Source organism: Salvelinus alpinus, chromosome 37 (genome assembly GCF_045679555.1).
Source record: "Salvelinus alpinus chromosome 37, SLU_Salpinus.1, whole genome shotgun sequence".
Taxonomy (NCBI): Eukaryota; Metazoa; Chordata; class Actinopteri; order Salmoniformes; family Salmonidae; genus Salvelinus; species Salvelinus alpinus.
Window position 1 is genome coordinate 7,234,868 of NC_092122.1, and position 26,283 is coordinate 7,261,150.

At 47.3% G+C, this 26,283-nt stretch overlaps 1 protein-coding gene across 3 annotated transcripts in view; it reads left to right on the plus strand.

The window, feature by feature from the left end:
- Window positions 1-26,283, plus strand: part of LOC139565626 (actin nucleation-promoting factor WASL-like) — a 66,808-nt gene continuing 40,525 nt past the window's right edge. For 2 of the 3 annotated variants that reach the window (XM_071386075.1, XM_071386076.1), the window contains exon 1: window positions 1-676. In XM_071386075.1, coding sequence (XP_071242176.1) covers window positions 572-676 — 105 coding nt within the window. In that variant the 5' untranslated portion in view covers window positions 1-571. The remainder of the gene's footprint in view (window positions 677-26,283) is intronic. The other variant, XM_071386077.1, reaches the window with a different exon arrangement.

Sequence of the window (26,283 nt, forward strand, 5' to 3'; positions counted from 1 at the left end):
ACGTTTCAACGTCAGGCTTTGTTCCATTTTGGGTTAGTTATAAGAATCTTTGGTATAAGCATAGGCGGACTGGATCGTACCGTTCTCTCAAAAAATATTTTAATTGCGCTTCTTTTGACGAATTTGCGTTCATTTTTAATATAAAGATTATACATGTTTATGTGATACATGTTGTGTAACAACCGTTTCATGCTCTCAAGATGATCTAGTCCTGCATTTCAAAAGTGCGCACTCCCCCTGTTACGTGTTTGGTTTATTCCCACTGACTGCCATGTTGGATTGAGCCACAAATCTGCTGCTGTTCGCGCTGGAGTTCCGATGAAACTTTAGTATCTACCGTCTTCAGGACGTTGCAGTAATGTTCTCATAATTTGGATTGAAGGAGGACCTTGCGTTGTGTTTGGAACTAACGGGAATGTTCGCATACTAAAGCGGTTTCTATCGGGTTGTGGTCAGACGTGCATCGATGTGAGGGTCCGGTTGCAGGCCACGGCAGATCAATGACTATTTGTTTGGGTTTCATACAACGACGAATCGGAATCATAACACACCTTTTGGTTGATTGTCAGTCATGAGTGGCCATCTGCCGCAACGGCGGCCCGCTAACAAGGGATCCATACTGCTAACCCCACAAGAGAACGACTGTCTCTTCAATTACCTCGGCAGGAAATGCATGGTAAGTTTATCAGTTATACTTTCTTTACTAATTGCTCATGGATGATGTTTACCCGTTTCAGGATGAATTGAAACCTGTGTAATTGATGCCTCAATATCAATCGAAGGGGAACAACTCTCGCCACTGGCACTGACGGTCCTTCCATTGGCTTCGGCTAGACGGGTTGAACGGGGTTAAGGAAAAGGGAATGTTGATATCCCAGGACACAGTGACATTTGGGCGGTAGAAAGTTTGTCAAGCCCCGAGGCCTCGGGTGTTCCCTGACACACCTGCATAGCATGGAAGCACCCAAACGAGCCAAACCACTGTTAACAAGAATGTGCGCCTCAGTTTTGTTGGCCTAGACCTGGGCCAGTGTTAGGATCTGGTAAACCCATCGACCCGGCTACGAATTATTATTCGTACCAGCGTTGCATAATGCCTTGGCAGATTTCGGAAGCCGCCTGTGTGTTCAGAACAATCTGTCTGGCATGCTACAACACTTGCCATTCATTGTTCTGTTGTCCACACAATACTTTCTCATAGGCAATCACACGATTCAATTCAGTCGACTGCTCTCCTCGGGTTTTTGAGATGCAGCAATCAGTGAAGAATGTGTCCAATGTAGCGTTACAATGTCTCACTGGCAAATTATCTCTGATGTGCAGGGCGCTATTTAATGTGACGGCCTGATATTGATATTATATAACGCGTTTTGTTATCAATTGACACTTCACAGGAAATTATATTTCAATAGAAGCAATGTGTCCTCATGAAATATGATCTTCATTGATTGCACTCTTTAACCTTGGGTATTTTAAATTGGTGTAATGTACAATAGAATTGTACAGGCCTACACTTATGTCAACAAAACAGGTATACAGTGTCTATAAACTAGTTTTACACCCCAGTGTGTCAATTTGATCTATGTCAATAAACTACCTGGCTAGCCTTGGGTGGTAGGCGAATGTCTTCAGATGACAATTCAGAGAGAGAATGCACCCACCCCCCTTATTTCACTCTCCATACAGGTAGGAGCTACCTGTAAACACCAGGTTGGTTGATACAATTGGACGCCGTTTAATGTTGTTAATCGGTTCATCGGGCATGTGGTTTAACCGGATTTCCTCGTGGATTTAGGTCAGGCTGTGTTGCGTAATGTTTGAAACTAACTCTGGCTTCTTGGCAGGTTTCTGTCCAGTGTGAAGACGGACACTGCTCGCACACGCTCCCTACGGTGGTTGAGCCGCCCGTTTCTTGAGAGTAGATGTGTTGACGTTTTTTGTGTCTCGGTAGTAACTTTCCCCATGCTGCGTTACCACACCCTTTACTTCCCATTATTATCTGGCTTTGAGTCATGTTACCTTTGCCGTGTTCACAAAGCAGGCTAGGTGGTGTGGAGGAAGTAGTCTGATCTTACTTCCTATTTCTCACGTGGTGGGCCAGAAGAAAGTCCCGCCTCCTACCTGTCAGTCAGTCATACCTGTCCCAGGTGTCTCTGCACATGTGTTGTACACCTGCATAAACAGCCAATGCCGTCATTCCACAGACATCCAGGCCATGTCACTCACCATGTGACACAGCCCAGGCAGTTGCGTGAGGAACATTCCTGCCTCACTCTCCTCATGAAAAAAAATCTTGTTAAAATCCAGGAGAAGTGAGTGATTGCTTGTTATGTAATGGTCTCATGTAGCTAGAGAAGAAAATGTAGGATGTCATCATCGCTGCTGCAGTCTTTTCTCTTCCTCCACAGAGAACTGAACACCCCCTGGCTTCTGTGTTTAACCTTTTGGTTTATTCCAGTCGTTAAAGGCAAGTAATGTTATGCTAGCTGAGCCAGAAGCTAATGTCTAATACCCAAGTTGCCTGTCGGGACATAGCTGTTATATGCTACTCGGAATCAGAGCTGTCAGTGGATTTCAGCTCCGTGTCTCTCTGTCTCCTCTCTTTCAGTCATTCATACATACAAACAGTGAGCCGCAAACTCTGAAATGCAGGGCCCTGCCAGATGATGAATCACACGTGTGAGAGGTCCAACCTGTGTTGCTGTGGCTTTACTGACATTCAACTCATTGGTATTCCTACTGCTTCACTTTTTACTATCAGCACCGGGCTAGAGTTGGAAGCTATCCAATTCATGTGTGAGACTGCCTGAGCAGCAGTCCTCTCCAGCAGGAAGTGCGGTGGTCGACCTCCTTCAGTGTTTTGTGCAGGAGTGGCAAAAACTTGCCTTTGATCTTTACCACATACTCTCCTTCCCAACCTCTTCCCTGTTCCCACTCTTTCCCCACCTCTGCCTCTCCTTACCAGCCCTGCTCTGGGCCATCGGCCTCCCCTTACCAGCGCTGCTCTGGGCCATCGGCCTCCCCTTACCAGCCCTGCTCTGGGCCTCTGCCTCTCCTTACCAGCCCTGCTCTGGGCCTCTGCCTCTCCTTACCAGCCCTGCTCTGGGCCATCGGCCTCCCCTTACCAGCCCTGCTCTGGGCCATCGGCCTCTCCTTACCAGCCCTGCTCTGGGCCATCGGCCTCCCCTTACCAGCCCTGCTCTGGGCCATCGGCCTCCCCTTACCAGCCCTGCTCTGGGCCATCGGCCTCCCCTTACCAGCCCTGCTCTGGGCCATCGGCCTCCCCTTACCAGCCCTGCTCTGGGCCATCGGCCTCCCCTTACCAGCCCTGCTCTGGGCCATCGGCCTCCCCTTACCAGCCCTGCTCTGGGCCATCGGCCTCTCCTTACCATTGTCTGTATTTCCTACTACTCTCCAGTCTCTACTCCTTTCCAACTCCACTCTGAATTTCCCCCTCTCTTTCTGTCCTTCCCAACCCCAGCCATTCCTACCCAATCCCACTTTTTAGGATAAATGGGAAATACTGTCAGGACATGGATGAATGATGCACAGTTACTGTACATTCAACATCCTGTTTGTTTCCCCCTGTGAGCCCTCTACAGTCCCACTGGCTGTAGTGTGTAGTAGCACCAGCAGCCTGGAGAGTGGTGCCATGGCGAGCTTTGATGATGTCACTGGGACTGGGTGCTTCCTGTGGCCAGCGGGGCTCGTTCTGGCTGTTGCTGGTGATCAGAGCTGGAGAGGCTGATGGATGATACAGCTCAGCTCTGTGTGACCTCACTGTGGTAGCCATGTTGTGAGCACAGCCCACTAGATGAGCACAGACAGATATTGCTTTCTTTGAAATGTAGGCTAGAAAGCTTCATGTCCCCAGACACTGCACTGAACAGCCCTACACAGCCCATCTGTGTGTAGTTAGCTACTAGGTTTTCTAGTAAACTTGGTTTACCACTTTATGCTCTGGCCTGCCTTTCATCTGCAGGGTAATGGACCTGAACCCCTCTGCGACGAGGCTAGTAAACTTGGGGAAGAACCTGGGCTCCGTTTCCCAAAAGCATTTTAAGGCTAAGTTCACCGTTAGAACCTTCGTAGGAGCGTCGGTAAATCTCTGTGCTGTTTCCCAAAACCGTTGTTACTGAAGTTGCACTTGAAAGCGCTCGTTATTTACCGACTGCCTCAGACCACTCGTAAAACAGCTAAGTGTCGTTTTTTACCCTTCTGCGTCACTTTACTCACAGAAGATCTCTGCTAAACATAGAATCAAGATGTTTATCTGTCTAATTGTGATCAACGATAACTTCAGAACAAAGTTGACTGCAAATATTTGCAATTGTTACAAACAAGTGAAGGATAAATGAAACCGGAGATGACTGCTTTAAAATATACTTTTGGTCATGTAATGTATGTGGACATCTGCTCGTCGAACATCTCATTCCAAAATATTGAGCATTAATATGGAGTTGGTCCTCCCTTTGCTGCTATAACAGCCTCCACTCTTCTGGGAAGGCTTTCCACTAGATGTTGGAACATTGCTGCTGGAACTTGCTTTCATTCAGCCACGAGCATTAATGAGGTCAGGCACTGATGTTGGGCGATTGGGCCTGGCTCGCAGTCAGCGTTCCAATTCATCCCAAAGGTGTTCAATGGGGTTGAGGTCAGGGCTCTGTGCAGGCCAGTCAAGTTCTTCCTCTCCGATCTCGACAAACCATTTCTGTATGGACCTCGCTTTGTGCATGAGGGCATTGTCATGCTGAAACAGGAAAGGGCCTTCCCCAAACTGTTGCCACATAGTTGGAAGCACCGAATTATCTAGAATGTCATTGTATGCTGAAGCATTAAGATTTCCCTTCACTGGAACTAAGGGGCCTAGTCCAAGCCATGAAAAACAGCCCCAGACCATTATTGCTCCTCCACTTAACTTTACAGTTGGCACTGCATCGGGGCAGGTAGTGTTCTCCTGGCATCCGCCAAACCCAGATTTGTTTCCACTGCTCCAGAGTCCAATGCTGGCGAGCTTTACACCACTCCAGCCAATGCTTGACATTGCGCGTGGTGATCTTAAGCTTGTGTGCGGCTGCTCGGCCACGGAAACCCATTTCATGTAATTCCCGTCAAATAGTTATTGTGCTGACGTTTCTTCCAGAGGTAGTTTGGAACTCTGTAGTGAGTGTTGCAACCAATGACAGATGATGTTTATGTGCTTTAGCACCCGGTGGTCCCGTTCTGTAAACTTGTGTGTCCTACCACTTTGTGGCTGAACCCTTGTTGCTCCTAGAAGTTTCCACTTCACAATAACAGCACTTACAGTTGACCGGGCCAGCTCTAACAGGGCAGAAATTTGACAAACTGACTTGTTGGAAAGGTGGCATACTATGACGGTGCCACGTTGAAAGTCACTGAACTCTTCAGTAAGGCCAGTCTACTGACATTGTTTGTCTATGGAGATTGCATGGCTGTGTGCTCGTTTTATTTAGACAACTGTCAGCAACGGGTGTGGCTGAAGTAGCCGAATCCACTATTTTGAAGGGGTGTCTGCTTTTGTCTATATATATAGTGTAAATAGGCAACATGTACATATATATATTTTAATCGTTTTGAAATAAATTTTTTGTCAAATTCTATTTGTCACATGCTTCGTAAACAACAGGAATAGAGCTAAGCACAGGCAAAATCCTAGAGGAAAACCTGTAAACAGTCTGCTTTTCACCAGACACTGGGACATGAATTCACTTTCTATAGGGCAATGACCTAAAACACATTTACAAATCTACAATGGAGTTGCCTACCAAGAAGACAATGAATGTTCCTGAGTGGCCAAGTTAGTTTTGACTTAAATCTACTTGAAAATCTATGACATGCCCTCAAATGTTTGTCTAGCAATGATCATCAACCAATTTGAGCTTGAAGAATTTTGAAAATAATAATAGGCAAATGTTGCACAATCCAGGTGTGCAAAGCTTTTAGAGACTTACCCAGAAAGACTCATAGCTGTAATTGATGCCAAAGGTGCTCTACAAATGATTGACTCAGGGGTGTGAATACTTACATTTGAAGTCAGAAGTTTACATACACCTTAGTCAAATACATTTAAAATCAGTTTTTCACAATTCCTGACATTTATTCCTAGTAAAAATTCCCTGTCTTAGGTCAGTTAGGATCACCACTTTATTTTAAGATTGCGAAATGTCAGAATATTAGTGGAGAGAATGATTTATTTCAGCTTTTATTTCTTTCATCACATTCCCAGTGAGTCAGAAGTTTACATACACTCAATTAGTATTTGGTAGCATTGCCTTAAATTGTTTATCTTGGGTCAAACGTTTCGGGTAGCCTTCCACAAGCTTCCCACAATAAGTTGGGTGAATTTTGGCCCATTCCTCCTGACAGAGCTGGTGTAACTCAGACAGGTTTCTAGGCCTCCTTGCTCACACGCACTTTTTCAGTTATGCCAACAAATTTTCTATAAGATTGAGGTCGGGGCTTTGATGGCCACTTCAATACCTTGACTTTCTTGTCCTTAAGCCATTTTGCCACAACTTTGGAAGTATGCTTGGGGTCATTGTCCATTTGGAAGACCCATTAGCGACCAAGCTTTTACTTCCTGACTGATGTCTTGATGTTGCTTCAATATATCCACGTAATTTTCCATCCTCATGATGCCATCTATTTTGTGAAATGCACCAGCCCCTCTTGCTGGAAAGCACCCCCACAACATGATGCTGCCACCCCTTGCTTCGCGGTTGGGATGGTGTTCTTCGGCTTGCAAGCCTCCCCCTTTTTCCTCCAAACATAACGATGGTCATTTTGGCCAAACAGTTCTATTTTTGTTTCATCAGACCAGAGGACATTTCTCCAAAAAGTATGGTCTGTGCAGTTGCAAACCGTAGTCTGGCTTTTTTATGGTGGTTTTGGAGCAGTGGCTTCTTCCTTGGTGAGCGGCCTTTCAGGTTATGTCGATATAGGACTCGTTTTACTGTGGATATAGATACTTTTGTACCTGTTTCCTCCAGCATCTTCACAAGGTCCTTTGCTGTTGTTCTGGGATTGATTTGCACTTTTTGCACCAAAGTACGTTCATTTCTAGGAGACAGAATGCGTCTCCTTCCTGAGCGGTATGACGGCTGCGTGGTCCAATGGTGTTTATACTTGCGTACCATTGTTTGTACAGATGAACGTGGTACCTTCAGGCTTTTGGAAATTGCTCCCAAGGATGAACCAGACTTGTGGAGGTCTACCATTTTTTTGGGGGGGTCTTGGCTGATTTTCTTTTGATTTTCCCATGATGGCAAGCAAAGAGGCAGTGAGTTTGAAGGTAGGCCTTGAAATACATCCACATCCACTCAAATGATTTCAATTAGCCTATCAGAAGCTTCTAAAGCCATGGCATCAATTTATGGCATTTTCCAAGCTGTTTAAAAGCTCAGTCAACTTAGTGTATGTAAACTTCTGACCCACTGGACGTGTGATCCAGTGAATTATACGTGAAATAATGTGTCTGTCAACAATTGTTGGAAAAAAGACTTGTCATAACCGACTTGCCAAAACTATGGTTTGTTAACAAGAAATTTGTGGAGTGGTTGAAAAATGAGTTTTATTGACTCCAACCTAAGTGTATGTAAACTTCTGACTTCAACTGTATGTAAATTAGATATTTTGGGGTTTAATTTTCAATACATTTGCAAAAATGTTTAAAAACAAGTTTTCATTTTGTCATTATGGGTTATTGTGTGTAGATGGGTGAGAAATAATATATTTAATACATTTTGAATTCAGTCTAACACAATAAAATGTCGAATAAGTCAAGTCACTGTATAGGCAAGGGTAACGTGACTGGGGAACTGGATAGATGATAGACTGAGCTGTAGCAGCAGCGTGTGTGAAAGTGTGTGTGTGTGTGGCGTGAGTTTGCATGCGTGTCCATGGTATGTGTGTGTTGGGGTGTCAGTGGGTGGGTAGAGTCCAGTGTGTGTGTGTGTGGGTAGAGTCCAGTGTGTGTGTGTGGGTAGAGTCCTGTGTGTGTGTGTGTGGGGGTAGAGTCCTGTGTGTGTGTGTGTGGGTAGAGTCCAGTGTGTGTGTGTGTGGGTAGAGTCTAGTGTGTGTGTGTGTGGGTAGAGTCCAGTGTGTGTGTGTGTGGGTAGAGTCCAGTGTGTGTGTGTGTGGGGTAGAGTCCAGTGTGTGTGTGTGTGTGGGTAGAGTCCAGTGTGTGTGTGTGTGGTAGAGACCAGTGTGTGTGGGTAGAGTCCAGTGTGTGTGGGTAGAGTCCAGTGTGTGTGTGTGTGTGTGTGGGTAGAGTCCAGTGTGTGTGTGTGTGGGTAGAGTCCAGTGTGTGTGTGTGTGTGGGTAGAGTCCAGTGTGTGTGTGTGTGTGGGTAGAGTCCAGTGTGTGTGTGTGTGTGTGTGTGGGTAGAGTCCAGTGTGTGTGTGTGTGTGTGTGTGTGTGTGTGGGTAGAGTCCTGTGTGTGTGTGTGTGGGTAGAGTCCAGTGTGTGTGTGTGTGTGTGTGTGGGTAGAGTCCAGTGTGTGTGTGTGTGTGTGGGTAGAGTCCAGTGTGTGTGTGTGTGTGTGTGTGGGTAGAGTCCAGTGTGTGTGTGTGTGGGTAGAGTCCAGTGTGTGTGTGTGTGGGTAGAGTCCAGTGTGTGTGTGTGTGGGGTAGAGTCCAGTGTGTGTGTGTGTGGGTAGAGTCCAGTGTGTGTGTGTGTGGGTAGAGTCCAGTGTGTGTGTGTGTGTGGGTAGAGTCCAGTGTGTGTGTGTGTGTGGGTAGAGTCCAGTGTGTGTGTGTGTGGGTAGAGTCCAGTGTGTGTGTGTGTGTGGGTAGAGTCCAGTGTGTGTGTGTGTGTGGGTAGAGTCCAGTGTGTGTGTGTGTGTGTGGGTAGAGTCCAGTGTGTGTGTGTGTGTGGGTAGAGTCCAGTGTGTGTGTGGGTAGAGTCCAGTGTGTGTGTGTGTGGGTAGAGTCCAGTGTGTGTGTGTGTGTGGGTAGAGTCCAGTGTGTGTGTGTGTGTGGGTAGAGTCCAGTGTGTGTGTGTGTGTGGGTAGAGTCCAGTGTGTGTGGGTAGAGTCCAGTGTGTGTGGGTAGAGTCCAGTGTGTGTGTGGGTAGAGTCCAGTGTGTGTGTGGGTAGAGTCCAGTGTGTGTGTGTGTGGGTAGAGTCCAGTGTGTGTGTGTGTGTGGGTAGAGTCCAGTGTGTGTGTGTGTGTGGGTAGAGTCCAGTGTGTGTGTGTGTGTGGGTAGAGTCCAGTGTGTGTGGGTAGAGTCCAGTGTGTGTGGGTAGAGTCCAGTGTGTGTGTGTGTGTGGGTAGAGTCCAGTGTGTGTGTGTGTGTGTGGGTAGAGTCCAGTGTGTGTGTGTGTGTGGGTAGAGTCCAGTGTGTGTGTGTGTGTGGGTAGAGTCCAGTGTGTGTGGGTAGAGTCCAGTGTGTGTGTGTGTGTGGGTAGAGTCCAGTGTGTGTGTGTGTGTGGGTAGAGTCCTGTGTGTGTGGGTAGAGTCCTGTGTGTGTGTGTGTGTGGGTAGAGTCCAGTGTGTGTGTGTGTGTGTGGGTAGAGTCCAGTGTGTGTGTGTGTGTGTGTGGGTAGAGTCCAGTGTGTGTGTGTGTGTGTGTGGGTAGAGTCCAGTGTGTGTGTGTGTGTGTGTGTGTGGGTAGAGTCCAGTGTGTGTGTGGGTAGAGTCCAGTGTGTGTGTGTGTGTGGGTAGAGTCCAGTGTGTGTGTGTGTGTGTGGGTAGAGTCCAGTGTGTGTGTGTGGGTAGAGTCCAGTGTGTGTGTGTGGGTAGAGTCCAGTGTGTGTGTGTGGGTAGAGTCCAGTGTGTGTGTGTGTGGGTAGAGTCCAGTGTGTGTGTGTGTGGGTAGAGTCCAGTGTGTGTGTGTGGGTGGGTAGAGTCCAGTGTGTGTGTGTGTGTGGGTAGAGTCCAGTGTGTGTGTGGGTAGAGTCCAGTGTGTGTGTGTGTGTGGGTAGAGTCCAGTCTGTGTGTGGGTGTGTGGGTAGAGTCCTGTGTGTGTGGGTAGAGTCCTGTGTGTGTGTGTGTGTGGGTAGAGTCCAGTGTGTGTGTGTGTGTGTGGGTAGAGTCCAGTGTGTGTGTGTGTGTGTGTGTGGGTAGAGTCCAGTGTGTGTGTGTGTGTGTGTGGGTAGAGTCCAGTGTGTGTGTGTGTGTGTGTGTGTGTGGGTAGAGTCCAGTGTGTGTGTGTGTGTGTGGGTAGAGTCCAGTGTGTGTGTGTGTGTGGGTAGAGTCCAGTGTGTGTGTGTGTGTGTGGGTAGAGTCCAGTGTGTGTGTGTGGGTAGAGTCCAGTGTGTGTGTGTGGGTAGAGTCCAGTGTGTGTGTGTGGGTAGAGTCCAGTGTGTGTGTGTGTGGGTAGAGTCCAGTGTGTGTGTGTGTGGGTAGAGTCCAGTGTGTGTGTGTGGGTAGAGTCCAGTGTGTGTGTGTGTGTGTGTGGGTAGAGTCCAGTGTGTGTGTGTGTGTGTGTGTGTGTGGGTAGAGTCCAGTGTGTGTGTGTGTGTGTGTGTGGGTAGAGTCCAGTGTGTGTGTGTGTGTGTGTGTGGGTAGAGTCCAGTGTGTGTGTGTGTGGGTAGAGTCCAGTGTGTGTGTGTGTGGGTAGAGTCCAGTGTGTGTGTGTGGGTAGAGTCCAGTGTGTGTGTGGGGTAGAGTCCAGTGTGTGTGTGTGTGTGTGGGTAGAGTCCAGTGTGTGTGGGTAGAGTCCAGTGTGTGTGTGTGGGTAGAGTCCAGCGTGTGTGGGTAGAGTCCAGTGTGTGTGTGTGTGTGTGGGTAGAGTCCAGTGTGTGTGTGGGTAGAGTCCAGTGTGTGTGTGTGGGTAGAGTCCAGTGTGTGTGTGTGGGTAGAGTCCAGTGTGTGTGTGTGTGTGTGGGTAGAGTCCAGTGTGTGTGTGTGTGGGTAGAGTCCAGTGTGTGTGTGTGTGTGTGGGTAGAGTCCAGTGTGTGTGTGTGTGGGTAGAGTCCAGTGTGTGTGTGTGTGTGTGTGGGTAGAGTCCAGTGTGTGTGTGCGTGTGGGTAGAGTCCAGTGTGTGTGTGTGTGGGTAGAGTCCAGTGTGTGTGTGTGTGGGTAGAGTCCAGTGTGTGTGTGTGTGTGTGTGGGTAGAGTCCAGTGTGTGTGTGTGTGTGTGTGTGTGGGTAGAGTCCAGTGTGTGTGTGTGTGTGTGTGTGGGTAGAGTCCAGTGTGTGTGTGTGTGTGTGTGGGTAGAGTCCAGTGTGTGTGTGTGTGGGTAGAGTCCAGTGTGTGTGTGTGTGGGTAGAGTCCAGTGTGTGTGTGTGTGGGTAGAGTCCAGTGTGTGTGTGTGTGGGTAGAGTCCAGTGTGTGTGTGTGTGTGTGGGTAGAGTCCAGTGTGTGTGGGTAGAGTCCAGTGTGTGTGTGTGGGTAGAGTCCAGCGTGTGTGTGGTAGAGTCCAGTGTGTGTGTGTGTGTGTGGGTAGAGTCCAGTGTGTGTGTGGGTAGAGTCCAGTGTGTGTGTGTGGGTAGAGTCCAGTGTGTGTGTGTGTGGGTAGAGTCCAGTGTGTGTGTGTGTGTGTGGGTAGAGTCCAGTGTGTGTGTGTGTGTGGGTAGAGTCCAGTGTGTGTGTGTGTGTGTGGGTAGAGTCCAGTGTGTGTGTGTGTGGGTAGAGTCCAGTGTGTGTGTGTGTGTGTGTGGGTAGAGTCCAGTGTGTGTCTGTGGGTAGAGTCCAGTGTGTGTGTGTGTGTGTGTGTGTGTGTGGGTAGAGTCCAGTGTGTGTGTGTGGGTAGAGTCCAGTGTGTGTGTGTGTGTGTGGGTAGAGTCCAGTGTGTGTGTGTGTGGGTAGAGTCCAGTGTGTGTGTGTGTGGGTAGAGTCCAGTGTGTGTGTGTGTGTGTGGGTAGAGTCCAGTGTGTGTGTGTGTGTGTGTGGGTAGAGTCCAGTGTGTGTGTGTGTGTGTGGGTAGAGTCCAGTGTGTGTGTGGGTAGAGTCCAGTGTGTGTGTGTGTGTGGGGGTAGAGTCCAGTGTGTGTGTGTGTGTGTGTGGGTAGAGTCCAGTGTGTGTGGTGTGTGTGTGTGTGGGTAGAGTCCAGTGTGTGTGTGGGTAGAGTCCAGTGTGTGTGTGTGTGTGTGGGTAGAGTCCAGTGTGGGTAGAGTCCAGTGTGTGTGTGGGTAGAGTCCAGTGTGTGTGTGGGTAGAGTCCAGTGTGTGTGTGGGTAGAGTCCAGTGTGTGGGTAGAGTCCAGTGTGTGTGTGTGTGTGGGTAGAGTCCAGTGTGTGTGTGTGTGTGGGTAGAGTCCAGTGTGTGTGTGTGTGTGGGTAGAGTCCAGTGTGTGTGTGTGTGTGGGTAGAGTCCAGTGTGTGTGTGTGTGTGGGTAGAGTCCAGTGTGTGTGTGTGTGGTGGGTAGAGTCCAGTGTGTGTGTGTGTGTGTGGGTAGAGTCCAGTGTGTGTGTGTGTGTGTGGGTAGAGTCCAGTGTGTGTGGGTGGTGTGGGTAGAGTCCAGTGTGTGTGTGTGTGTGTGGGTAGAGTCCAGTGTGTGTGTGTGTGTGTGGGTAGAGTCCAGTGTGTGTGTGTGTGTGGGTAGAGTCCAGTGTGTGTGTGTGTGTGTGGGTAGAGTCCAGTGTGTGTGTGTGTGTGTGGGTAGAGTCCAGTGTGTGTGTGTGTGTGGGTAGAGTCCAGTGTGTGTGTGTGTGTGGGTAGAGTCCAGTGTGTGTGTGTGTGGGTAGAGTCCAGTGTGTGTGTGTGTGTGGGTAGAGTCCAGTGTGTGTGTGTGTGTGGGTAGAGTCCAGTGTGTGTGTGTGTGTGGGTAGAGTCCAGTGTGTGTGTGTGTGTGGGTAGAGTCCAGTGTGTGTGTGTGTGTGGGTAGAGTCCAGTGTGTGTCGTGGGTAGAGTCCAGTGTGTGTGTGTGTGGGTAGAGTCCAGTGTGTGTGGGTAGAGTCCAGTGTGTGTGTGTGTGTGTGTGTGTGGGTAGAGTCCAGTGTGTGTGTGTGTGGTGTGGGTAGAGTCCAGTGTGTGTGTGTGGGTAGAGTCCAGTGTGTGTGTGTGTGGGTAGAGTCCAGTGTGTGTGTGTGTGGGTAGAGTCCAGTGTGTGTGTGTGTGTGTGGGTAGAGTCCAGTGTGTGTGTGTGTGTGTGTGGGTAGAGTCCAGTGTGTGTGTGTGTGTGTGGGTAGAGTCCAGTGTGTGTGTGTGGGTAGAGTCCAGTGTGTGTGTGTGTGTGTAGAGTCCAGTGTGTGTGTGTGTGTGTGGGTAGAGTCCAGTGTGTGTGTGTGTGTGGGTAGAGTCCATGTGTGGGTAGAGTCCAGTGTGTGTGTGTGGGTAGAGTCCAGTGTGTGTGTGTGTGGTGGGTAGAGTCCAGTGTGTGTGTGTGTGTGGGTAGAGTCCAGTGTGTGTGTGTGTGTGTGGGTAGAGTCCAGTGTGTGTGGGTAGAGTCCAGTGTGTGTGGGTAGAGTCCAGTGTGTGTGGGTAGAGTCCAGTGTGTGTGTGTGTGTGTGGGTAGAGTCCAGTGTGTGTGTGTGTGTGGGGTAGAGTCCAGTGTGTGTGTGTGTGTGTGGGTAGAGTCCAGTGTGTGTGGGTAGAGTCCAGTGTGTGTGGGTAGAGTCCTAGTGTGTGTGTGTGTGTGTGTGGGTAGAGTCCAGTGTGTGTGTGTGTGGGTAGAGTCCAGTGTGTGTGGGTAGAGTCCAGTGTGTGTGTGTGTGGGTAGAGTCCAGTGTGTGTGTGGGTAGAGTCCAGTGTGTGTGTGTGTAGTGTGTGTGGGTAGAGTCCAGTGTGTGTGTGTGGGTAGAGTCCAGTGTGTGTGTGTGGGTAGAGTCCAGTGTGTGTGTGTGGGTAGAGTCCAGTGTGTGTGTGTGGGTAGAGTCCAGTGTGTGTGTGTGGGTAGAGTCCAGTGTGTGTGTGTGTGTGTGGGTAGAGTCCAGTGTGTGTGTGTGTGTGTGGGTAGAGTCCAGTGTGTGTGTGTGTGTGTGGGTAGAGTCCAGTGTGTGTGTGTGTAGAGTCCAGTGTGTGTGTGGGTAGAGTCCAGTGTGTGTGTGTGTGTGTGGGTAGAGTCCCGTGTGTGTGTGTGTGTGTGTGGGTAGAGTCCAGTGTGTGTGTGTGTGTGGGTAGAGTCCAGTGTGTGTGTGTGTGTGTGGGTAGAGTCCAGTGTGTGTGGGTAGAGTCCAGTGTGTGTGGGTAGAGTCCAGTGTGTGTGGGTGTGTGTGTGTGTGGGTAGAGTCCAGTGTGTGTGTGTGTGTGTGTGTGTGTGTGTGTGTGTGTGTGTGTGTGTGTGTGTGTCCAGTGTGTGTGTGTGTGTGTGTGTGTGTCCAGTGTGTGTGGGTAGAGTCCAGTGTGTGTGGGTAGAGTCCAGTGTGTGTGGGTAGAGTCCAGTGTGTGTGTGTGTGTGTGGGTAGAGTCCAGTGTGTGTGTGTGTGTGTGGGTAGAGTCCAGTGTGTGTGTGTGTGTGGGTAGAGTCCAGTGTGTGTGTGTGTGGGTAGAGTCCAGTGTGTGTGTGTGTGGGTAGAGTCCAGTGTGTGTGTGTGTGGGTAGAGTCCAGTGTGTGTGTGTGTGTGGGTAGAGTCCAGTGTGTGTGTGTGTGTGGGTAGAGTCCAGTGTGTGTGTGTGTGTGTGGGTAGAGTCCAGTGTGTGTGTGTGTGTGGGTAGAGTCCAGTGTGTGTGTGTGTGTGTGGGTAGAGTCCAGTGTGTGTGGGTAGAGTCCAGTGTGTGTGTAGAGTCCAGTGTGTGTGTGTGGGTAGAGTCCAGTGTGTGTGTGTGTGGGTAGAGTCCAGTGTGTGTGTGTGTGGGTAGAGTCCAGTGTGTGTGTGTGTGGGTAGAGTCCAGTGTGTGTGTGTGTGTGTGGGTAGAGTCCAGTGTGTGTGTGTGTGTGGGTAGAGTCCAGTGTGTGTGTGTGGGTAGAGTCCAGTGTGTGTGTGTGGGTAGAGTCCAGTGTGTGTGTGTGGGTAGAGTCCAGTGTGTGTGTGTGTGGGTAGAGTCCAGTGTGTGTGTGTGTGTGTGGGTAGAGTCCAGTGTGTGTGTGTGGTGTGTGTGTGGGTAGAGTCCAGTGTGTGTGTGTGTGTGTGGGTAGAGTCCAGTGTGTGTGTGTGTGTGTGGGTAGAGTCCAGTGTGTGTGTGTGTGGGTAGAGTCCAGTGTGTGTGTGTGTGTGGGTAGAGTCCAGTGTGTGTGTGTGTGTGGGTAGAGTCCAGTGTGTGTGTGTGTGTGGGTAGAGTCCAGTGTGTGTGTGTGTGTGGGTAGAGTCCAGTGTGTGTGTGTGTGGGTAGAGTCCAGTGTGTGTGTGTGTGTGTGGGTAGAGTCCAGTGTGTGTGTGTGTGTGTGGGTAGAGTCCAGTGTGTGTGTGTGTGTGGGTAGAGTCCATGTGTGTGTGTGTGTGTGGGTAGAGTCCAGTGTGTGTGTGTGTGTGTGGGTAGAGTCCAGTGTGTGTGTGTGTGTGTGTGGGTAGAGTCCAGTGTGTGTGTGTGTGTGTGGGTAGAGTCCAGTGTGTGTGTGTGTGTGTGTGTGTGTGGGTAGAGTCCAGTGTGTGTGTGTGTGTGTGGGTAGAGTCCAGTGTGTGTGTGTGTGTGGGTAGAGTCCAGTGTGTGTGTGTGTGTGTGGGTAGAGTCCAGTGTGTGTGTGTGGGTAGAGTCCAGTGTGTGTGTGTGTGGGTAGAGTCCAGTGTGTGTGTGTGTGGGTAGAGTCCAGTGTGTGTGTGTGTGGGTAGAGTCCAGTGTGTGTGTGTGGGTAGAGTCCAGTGTGTGTGTGTGGGTAGAGTCCAGTGTGTGTGTGTGTGTGTGTGTGGGTAGAGTCCAGTGTGTGTGTGTGTGTGTGTGGGTAGAGTCCAGTGTGTGTGTGTGTGTGTGTGGGTAGAGTCCAGTGTGTGTGTGTGTGTGTGTGGGTAGAGTCCAGTGTGTGTGTGTGTGTGTGTGGGTAGAGTCCAGTGTGTGTGTGTGTGTGTGGGTAGAGTCCAGTGGTGTGTGTGTGGGTAGAGTCCAGTGTGTGTGGGTAGAGTCCAGTGTGTGTGTGTGTGTGTGGGTAGAGTCCAGTGTGTGTGGGTAGAGTCCAGTGTGTGTGTGTGGGTAGAGTCCAGTGTGTGTGGGTAGAGTCCAGTGTGTGTGTGTGTGTGTGGGTAGAGTCCAGTGTGTGGTGTGTGTGTGTGTGTGTGTGGGTAGAGTCCAGTGTGTGTGTGTGGGTAGAGTCCAGTGTGTGTGTGTGTGTGTGGGTAGAGTCCAGTGTGTGTGTGTGTGTGTGGGTAGAGTCCAGTGTGTGTGTGTGGGTAGAGTCCAGTGTGTGTGTGTGTGGGTAGAGTCCAGTGTGTGTGTGTGTGTGTGGGTAGAGTCCAGTGTGTGTGTGTGTGGGTAGAGTCCAGTGTGTGTGCGTGTGGGTAGAGTCCAGTGTGTGTGTGTGTGTGTAGAGTCCAGTGTGTGTGTGTGTGTGTGTAGATAACGTCACGTGTGTGTGTGTGTAGAGTCCCGTGTGTGTGTGTGTGTGTGGGTAGAGTCCAGTGTGTGTGTGTGTGTGTGGGGTAGAGTCCAGTGTGTGTGTGTGTGTGTGTGGGTAGAGTCCAGTGTGTGTGTGTGTGTGTGGGTAGAGTCCAGTGTGTGTGTGTGGGTAGAGTCCAGTGTGTGTGTGTGTGTGGGGGTAGAGTCCAGTGTGTGTGTGTGTGTGTGTGGGTAGAGTCCAGTGTGTGTGTGTGTGTGGGTAGAGTCCAGTGTGGGTAGAGTCCAGTGTGTGTGTGGGTAGAGTCCAGTGTGTGTGTGTGTGTGTGGGTAGAGTCCAGTGTGGGTAGAGTCCAGTGTGTGTGTGGGTAGAGTCCAGTGTGTGTGTGGGTAGAGTCCAGTGTGTGTGTGGGTAGAGTCCAGTGTGTGTGTGTGTGTGGGTAGAGTCCAGTGTGTGTGTGGGTAGAGTCCAGTGTGTGTGTGTGTGTGGGTAGAGTCCAGTGTGTGTGTGTGTGTGGGTAGAGTCCAGTGTGTGTGGGTAGAGTCCAGTGTGTGTGTGGGTAGAGTCCAGTGTGTGTGTGTGTGTGGGTAGAGTCCAGTGTGTGTGTGGGTAGAGTCCGGTGTGTGTGTGTGTGTGGGTAGAGTCCAGTGTGTGTGTGTGTGTGGGTAGAGTCCAGTGTGTGTGTGTGTAGAGTCCAGTGTGTGTGTGGGTAGAGTCCAGTGTGTGTGTGTGTGTGTGGGTAGAGTCCAGTGTGTGTGTGTGGGTAGAGTCCAGTGTGTGTGTGTGTGTGGGTAGAGTCCAGTGTGTGTGTGTGTAGAGTCCAGTGTGTGTGTGTGTGGGTAGAGTCCAGTGTGTGTGTGTGTGTGTGGGTAGAGTCCAGTGTGTGTGTGTGGGTAGAGTCCAGTGTGTGTGTGTGTGAGTCCAGTGTGTGTGTGTGTGTGTGGGTAGAGTCCAGTGTGTGTGTGTGTGGGTAGAGTCCAGTGTGTGTGTGTGGGTAGAGTCCAGTGTGTGTGTGTGTGTGTGGGTAGAGTCCAGTGTGTGTGTGTGTGTGTGGGTAGAGTCCAGTGTGTGTGTGTGTGTGTGTGGGTAGAGTCCAGTGTGTGTGTGTGTGTGGGTAGAGTCCAGTGTGTGTGTGTGTGGGTAGAGTCCAGTGTGTGTGGGTAGAGTCCAGTGTGTGTGGGTAGAGTCCAGTGTGTGTGGGTAGAGTCCTGTGTGTGTGTGGGTAGAGTCCAGTGTGTGTGTGTGTGGGGTAGAGTCCAGGTGTGTGTGTGTGTGTGGGTAGAGTCCAGTGTGTGTGGGTAGAGTCCAGTGTGTGTGGGTAGAGTCCAGTGTGTGTGGGTAGAGTCCAGTGTGTGTGTGGGTAGAGTCCAGTGTGTGTGTGTGTGGGTAGAGTCCAGTGTGTGTGTGTGTGGGTAGAGTCCAGTGTGTGTGTGTGTGGGTAGAGTCCAGTGTGTGTGGGTAGAGTCCTGTGTGTGTGTGTGTGTGTGTGGGTAGAGTCCAGTGTGTGTGTGTGGGTAGAGTCCAGTGTGTGTGTGTGGGTAGAGTCCAGTGTGTGTGTGTGGGTAGAGTCCAGTGTGTGTGTGTGGGTAGAGTCCAGTGTGTGTGTGTGTGTGGGTAGAGTCCAGTGTGTGTGTGTGTGTGGGTAGAGTCCAGTGTGTGTGGGTAGAGTCCTGTGTGTGTGTGTGTGTGGGTAGAGTCCAGTGTGTGTGTGTGTGTGTGGGTAGAGTCCAGTGTGTGTGTGTGTGGGTAGAGTCCAGTGTGTGTGGGTAGAGTCCAGTGTGTGTGGGTAGAGTCCTGTGTGTGTGTGTGTGTGTGTGGGTAGAGTCCAGTGTGTGTGTGTGTGTGTGTGGGTAGAGTCCAGTGTGTGTGTGTGTGTGTGTGTGTGTGTGTGGGTAGAGTCCAGTGTGTGTGTGTGTGTGTTCTCGTTTTTGAGATCGTATTAGGACCTCAACTTATATAAACACCTTCCATATTAGGACCTTTGACCAAGTTAGGTCCAAAACCATGGTCTCAACTAGGGAAACCATTGGAATAGCCTGCAAATAGCATGCTAATATGCCTGGTTTGAAAATCACACAAAACTGTCAGGGTCCTAAGAAGGGGGTATTTTTGTAAGCCACCTGGTGGTAACATACCATACTGCAAGGTATCAAAACAAATCAAATCAAATGTTCTTGTCACACACACACACACACACAGTCTTGTATTGGTAACCATTTTAGGACACATTGTAGTAATATCTAACAAGTAATCTAGCAATTCAACAACAACCGTTCCAGAACAACTACCTAATACATACAAATCAAGTAAAGGGATGGAATAGAATATATACATATAAATATATGGATGAGTAATGACCGAGCGGCATAGGCAAGATGCCATATATGGTATAACATACCGTATATAAAGACACATGGTTAGCAGATGTTATTGTGGCGAACGCTGTAAATCAGTCAGTTCTTAACGTGAAGACTTGAAACTCAGGATTCTGTAAAAGCCTACCCCAATGAGGATATGTGTTTATTTTCAGCTTCCTGTGACAACCGGAAGTGCCTTGAATTGGGGTCATAGGGGCTGTTTCAAAGGGTTAAAAAGGTCACATCTTTCTAAAATGTCATGTGTGTGATTAGGCAACCCTCATGAACCGGTACATATTATAAAAACAGATTTTTATCCGTTTGTTTTGGCTCTTTTTGGAGGACTTACAAGTTCCACCTAGGTAGTGCTATGTATCCATGTATAGTCTGAATTTAATATATTTCCAGATTATGGTTGGGGGCCATATACAGAGCCACATATGTGAAGAGCAGCTGTCTCTGACGTTTTTGGGGAACGATATTGACATCCAGAAAGGTCTTAGCACAAGGCCCAAAACGAAGCCTGACCTAAATGTGAGGTGCTTTTGGGTGACAGCGGCAGAACCGTTGAGGCTAGAAGCACAATTCAATCACAGGAACCTTCCCAAGGTCCTCCCGATCTGTGCAAGCCTAACCTTGACAGTGTGGAATTAACCCTTAACAGTGAAAACAGGGTGTTTTCTTCTAACAGTTTACATTGACATCTCTCCCCATAGGAATACATTGCCTGCTGCACTAAATTCAACCTGATGCCTATGTGGGTTATGATTGCCATCTCAAGCTGTCTTCAATGACAATCCATCAGGCCACTATGAGGATTACCTGTGTTGAGTTTAAGCTTCCTAGAGCAACCGGAAGTGGTTAAATTACCCTAAAAGTGGTTTTGATATACCCAACCTGCAGTTTGTATAAACACTGAGTTCAACCCTCTGTAAATCAGTCAGTTCTTAACGTGAAGACTTGAAACTCAGGATTCTGTAAAAGCCTACCCCAATGAGGATATGTGTTTATTTTCAGCTTCCTGTGACAACCGGAAGTGCCTTGAATTGGGGTCATAGGGGCTGTTTCAAAGGGTTAAAAAGGTCACATCTTTCTAAAATGTCATGTGTGTGATTAGGCAACCCTCATGAACCGGTACATATTATAAAAACAGATTTTTATCCGTTTTTTTTGGCTCTTTTTGGAGGACTTACAAGTTCCACCTAGGTAGTGCTATGTATCCATGTATAGTCTGAATTTAATATATTTCCAGATTATGGTTGGGGGCCATATACAGAGCCACATATGTGAAGAGCAGCTGTCTCTGACGTTTTTGGGGAACGATATTGACATCCAGAAAGGTCTTAGCACAAGGCCCAAAACGAAGCCTGACCTAAATGTGAGGTGCTTTTGGGTGACAGCGGCAGAACCGTTGAGGCTAGAAGCACAATTCAATCACAGGAACCTTCCCAAGGTCCTCCCGATCTGTGCAAGCCTAACCTTGACAGTGTGGAATTAACCCTTAACAGTGAAAACAGGGTGTTTTCTTCTAACAGTTTACATTGACATCTCTCCCCATAGGAATACATTGCCTGCTGCACTAAATTCAACCTGATGCCTATGTGGGTTATGATTGCCATCTCAAGCTGTCTTCAATGACAATCCATCAGGCCACTATGAGGATTACCTGTGTTGAGTTTAAGCTTCCTAGAGCAACCGGAAGTGGTTAAATTACCCTAAAAGTGGTTTTGATATACCCAACCTGCAGTTTGTATAAACACTGAGTTCAACCCTCTGTAAATCAGTCAGTTCTTAACGTGAAGACTTGAAACTCAGGATTCTGTAAAAGCCTACCCCAATGAGGATATGTGTTTATTTTCAGCTTCCTGTGACAACCGGAAGTGCCTTGAATTGGGGTCATAGGGGCTGTTTCAAAGGGTTAAAAAGGTCACATCTTTCTAAAATGTCATGTGTGTGATTAGGCAACCCTCATGAACCGGTACATATTATAAAAACAGATTTTTATCCGTTTTTTTTGGCTCTTTTTGGAGGACTTACAAGTTCCACCTAGGTAGTGCTATGTATCCATGTATAGTCTGAATTTAATATATTTCCAGATTATGGTTGGGGGCCATATACAGAGCCACATATGTGAAGAGCAGCTGTCTCTGACGTTTTTGGGGAACGATATTGACATCCAGAAAGGTCTTAGCACAAGGCCCAAAACGAAGCCTGACCTAAATGTGAGGTGCTTTTGGGTGACAGCGGCAGAACCGTTGAGGCTAGAAGCACAATTCAATCACAGGAACCTTCCCAAGGTCCTCCCGATCTGTGCAAGCCTAACCTTGACAGTGTGGAATTAACCCTTAACAGTGAAAACAGGGTGTTTTCTTCTAACAGTTTACATTGACATCTCTCCCCATAGGAATACATTGCCTGCTGCACTAAATTCAACCTGATGCCTATGTGGGTTATGATTGCCATCTCAAGCTGTCTTCAATGACAATCCATCAGGCCACTATGAGGATTACCTGTGTTGAGTTTAAGCTTCCTAGAGCAACCGGAAGTGGTTAAATTACCCTAAAAGTGGTTTTGATATACCCAACCTGCAGTTTGTATAAACACTGAGTTCAACCCTCTGTAAATCAGTCAGTTCTTAACGTGAAGACTTGAAACTCAGGATTCTGTAAAAGCCTACCCCAATGAGGATATGTGTTTATTTTCAGCTTCCTGTGACAACCGGAAGTGCCTTGAATTGGGGTCATAGGGGCTGTTTCAAAGGGTTAAAAAGGTCACATCTTTCTAAAATGTCATGTGTGTGATTAGGCAACCCTCATGAACCGGTACATATTATAAAAACAGATTTTTATCCGTTTTTTTTGGCTCTTTTTGGAGGACTTACAAGTTCCACCTAGGTAGTGCTATGTATCCATGTATAGTCTGAATTTAATATATTTCCAGATTATGGTTGGGGGCCATATACAGAGCCACATATGTGAAGAGCAGCTGTCTCTGACGTTTTTGGGGAACGATATTGACATCCAGAAAGGTCTTAGCACAAGGCCCAAAACGAAGCCTGACCTAAATGTGAGGTGCTTTTGGGTGACAGCGGCAGAACCGTTGAGGCTAGAAGCACAATTCAATCACAGGAACCTTCCCAAGGTCCTCCCGATCTGTGCAAGCCTAACCTTGACAGTGTGGAATTAACCCTTAACAGTGAAAACAGGGTGTTTTCTTCTAACAGTTTACATTGACATCTCTCCCCATAGGAATACATTGCCTGCTGCACTAAATTCAACCTGATGCCTATGTGGGTTATGATTGCCATCTCAAGCTGTCTTCAATGACAATCCATCAGGCCACTATGAGGATTACCTGTGTTGAGTTTAAGCTTCCTAGAGCAACCGGAAGTGGTTAAATTACCCTAAAAGTGGTTTTGATATACCCAACCTGCAGTTTGTATAAACACTGAGTTCAACCCTCTGTAAATCAGTCAGTTCTTAACGTGAAGACTTGAAACTCAGGATTCTGTAAAAGCCTACCCCAATGAGGATATGTGTTTATTTTCAGCTTCCTGTGACAACCGGAAGTGCCTTGAATTGGGGTCATAGGGGCTGTTTCAAAGGGTTAAAAAGGTCACATCTTTCTAAAATGTCATGTGTGTGATTAGGCAACCCTCATGAACCGGTACATATTATAAAAACAGATTTTTATCCGTTTTTTTTGGCTCTTTTTGGAGGACTTACAAGTTCCACCTAGGTAGTGCTATGTATCCATGTATAGTCTGAATTTAATATATTTCCAGATTATGGTTGGGGGCCATATACAGAGCCACATATGTGAAGAGCAGCTGTCTCTGACGTTTTTGGGGAACGATATTGACATCCAGAAAGGTCTTAGCACAAGGCCCAAAACGAAGCCTGACCTAAATGTGAGGTGCTTTTGGGTGACAGCGGCAGAACCGTTGAGGCTAGAAGCACAATTCAATCACAGGAACCTTCCCAAGGTCCTCCCGATCTGTGCAAGCCTAACCTTGACAGTGTGGAATTAACCCTTAACAGTGAAAACAGGGTGTTTTCTTCTAACAGTTTACATTGACATCTCTCCCCATAGGAATACATTGCCTGCTGCACTAAATTCAACCTGATGCCTATGTGGGTTATGATTGCCATCTCAAGCTGTCTTCAATGACAATCCATCAGGCCACTATGAGGATTACCTGTGTTGAGTTTAAGCTTCCTAGAGCAACCGGAAGTGGTTAAATTACCCTAAAAGTGGTTTTGATATACCCAACCTGCAGTTTGTATAAACACTGAGTTCAACCCTCTGTAAATCAGTCAGTTCTTAACGTGAAGACTTGAAACTCAGGATTCTGTAAAAGCCTACCCCAATGAGGATATGTGTTTATTTTCAGCTTCCTGTGACAACCGGAAGTGCCTTGAATTGGGGTCATAGGGGCTGTTTCAAAGGGTTAAAAAGGTCACATCTTTCTAAAATGTCATGTGTGTGATTAGGCAACCCTCATGAACCGGTACATATTATAAAAACAGATTTTTATCCGTTTTTTTTGGCTCTTTTTGGAGGACTTACAAGTTCCACCTAGGTAGTGCTATGTATCCATGTATAGTCTGAATTTAATATATTTCCAGATTATGGTTGGGGGCCATATACAGAGCCACATATGTGAAGAGCAGCTGTCTCTGACGTTTTTGGGGAACGATATTGACATCCAGAAAGGTCTTAGCACAAGGCCCAAAACGAAGCCTGACCTAAATGTGAGGTGCTTTTGGGTGACAGCGGCAGAACCGTTGAGGCTAGAAGCACAATTCAATCACAGGAACCTTCCCAAGGTCCTCCCGATCTGTGCAAGCCTAACCTTGACAGTGTGGAATTAACCCTTAACAGTGAAAACAGGGTGTTTTCTTCTAACAGTTTACATTGACATCTCTCCCCATAGGAATACATTGCCTGCTGCACTAAATTCAACCTGATGCCTATGTGGGTTATGATTGCCATCTCAAGCTGTCTTCAATGACAATCCATCAGGCCACTATGAGGATTACCTGTGTTGAGTTTAAGCTTCCTAGAGCAACCGGAAGTGGTTAAATTACCCTAAAAGTGGTTTTGATATACCCAACCTGCAGTTTGTATAAACACTGAGTTCAACCCTCTGTAAATCAGTCAGTTCTTAACGTGAAGACTTGAAACTCAGGATTCTGTAAAAGCCTACCCCAATGAGGATATGTGTTTATTTTCAGCTTCCTGTGACAACCGGAAGTGCCTTGAATTGGGGTCATAGGGGCTGTTTCAAATGGTTAAAAAGGTCACATCTTTCTAAAATGTCATGTGTGTGATTAGGCAACCCTCATGAACCGGTACATATTATAAAAACAGATTTTTATCCGGTTTTTTTGGCCCTTTTTGGAACGTTTACAAATTCTATCTAACTAAGGGTATTCGTACATTTCTAGTCTTCAAAGCTATTGAGGGGATTTGTCTAGGGGGTCATAGCTTAAACATGTCTATGGCAATGAGGGGAGATGCGTATGTGAGTCTCGAGCTAATCAGACCATTGATATAAGAAGGCTTGCCCCTGGACAATTGTAACTTAACTGGGTGGCACAACGTGGCACTCCCGACATCATACTTGAATACTGAGCCAATAGCAGCATCTATATATTAGAAATGGCCTTAGGCCCCATAAAGTTCATAAACGACATGGGCGTGGCCACCCTACCTTCATACTTGAGGCTTTAGCCAACCGCAAAATATATATACAGTACCAGTCAAATGTTTGGACACACATACTCATTCAAGGGATTCTATATTTTTACTATTTTCTACATTGTAGAATAATATTGTAGACATCAAAACTATGAAATAACACATATGGAATCACATAGTAACCAAAAAAGTGTTAATAAACAAATAAAAATATATTTGAGATTTGACATTATTTTAAGTAAACACCCTTTGCCTTGATGACAGCTTCGCACACTCTTGGCACTCTCTTCGCACACTCTTGACAGCTTCATAAGGTAGTCACCTGGAATGCATTTCAATTAACAGGTGTGCCTTGTTAAAAGTACATTTGTGGAATTTCTTTCTTTCTTAATGCGTTTGAGCCAATCAGTTGTGTTGTGACAAGGTAGGGGTGGTATACAGAAGATAGCTCTATTTGGTAAAATACCAAGTCCCTATTATGGCAAGAACAGCGCAAGTAAGCAAACAGAGACAACAGTCCATCATTACTTTAAGGCATGAAGGTCAGTCAATGAGGAAAATGTCAATAACTTTTTAAAAGTTTCTTCAAGTGCAGTCACAAAAACCATCAAACGCTATAATTAAACTGGCTCTCATGAGGACCGCCACAGGAAAGGAAGAACCAGAGTTACCTCTGCTGCAGAGGATGAGTTCATTAGAGTTACCAGCCTCAGATTGCAGCCCAAATAAATGCTTCCCAGAGTTCAAGTAACATCAACTGTTCAGAGGAGAATGCGTGAATCAGGCCTTCATGGCCGAATTTCTGCAAAGAAACCACTACTAAAGGACACCAAAAATAAGAAGAGACTTGTTTGGCCCAAGAAACTCTAGCAATGGACATTAGACCGGTGGAAATCTGTCCTTTGGTCTGATGAGTCCAAATTTGAAATGTTTGGGTCCAACTGTGTCTTTGTGAGACGCAGAGCAGGTGAACGGATTATCTATGCATGTGTGGTTCCCACCGTGAAGCATGGAGAATGAGGTGTGGTGGTGCTTTGCTGGTGACACTGTCAGAGATTTATTTAGAATTCAAGGCACACTTAACCAGCATGGCTACCACAGCATTCTGCAGCGATACACCATCCCATCTTGTCTGCGCTTAGTGGGGATATCATTTATTTTTCAAAAGGACAATGACCCAAAACTCACCTCCAGGCTGTGTAAGGGCTATTTGACCAAGGAGAGTGATGGAGTGCTGCATCAGATGACCTGGCCTCCACAATCAGCCGACCTCAACCCAATTGAGATGGTTTGGGATGAGTTGGACCGTAGAGTGAAGGAAAAGCAACCAACAAGTACTCAGCATATGTGAGAACTCCTTCAAGACTGCTGGAAAAGCATTCCAGGTGTAGCTGGGTGAGAGAATGCCAAGAGTGTGCAAAGCTGTCATCAAGGCAAAGGGTTTGAAGAATCTCAAATATAAAATATATTTTGAGTTGTTTAACACTTTTTTGGTTACAACATGATTCCATATGTATTATTCTCAGTTTTGATGTTTTCACTATTATTCTACAATGTAGAAAATAGTAAAAATAAAGAAAAACCCTTAAATGAGTTTGTGTGTCCAAACTTTTGACTGGTACTGTATATTAGAGTTGGCTTTAGGCACTTAAAGTCACAGATCTAGGATCAGTTGACCTCCACATAATGTTAACATGAGCCACTAATATCTTACTTCAGTATTGTCTATAGCAGTTTCTTCATTAAGACTTATATTTGGCCTTAATATACACTGCTCAAAAAAATAAAGGGAACACTTAAACAACACAATGTAACTCCAAGTCAATCACACTTCTGTGAAATCAAACTGTCCACTTAGGAAGCAACACTGATTGACAATAAATTTCACATGCTGTTGT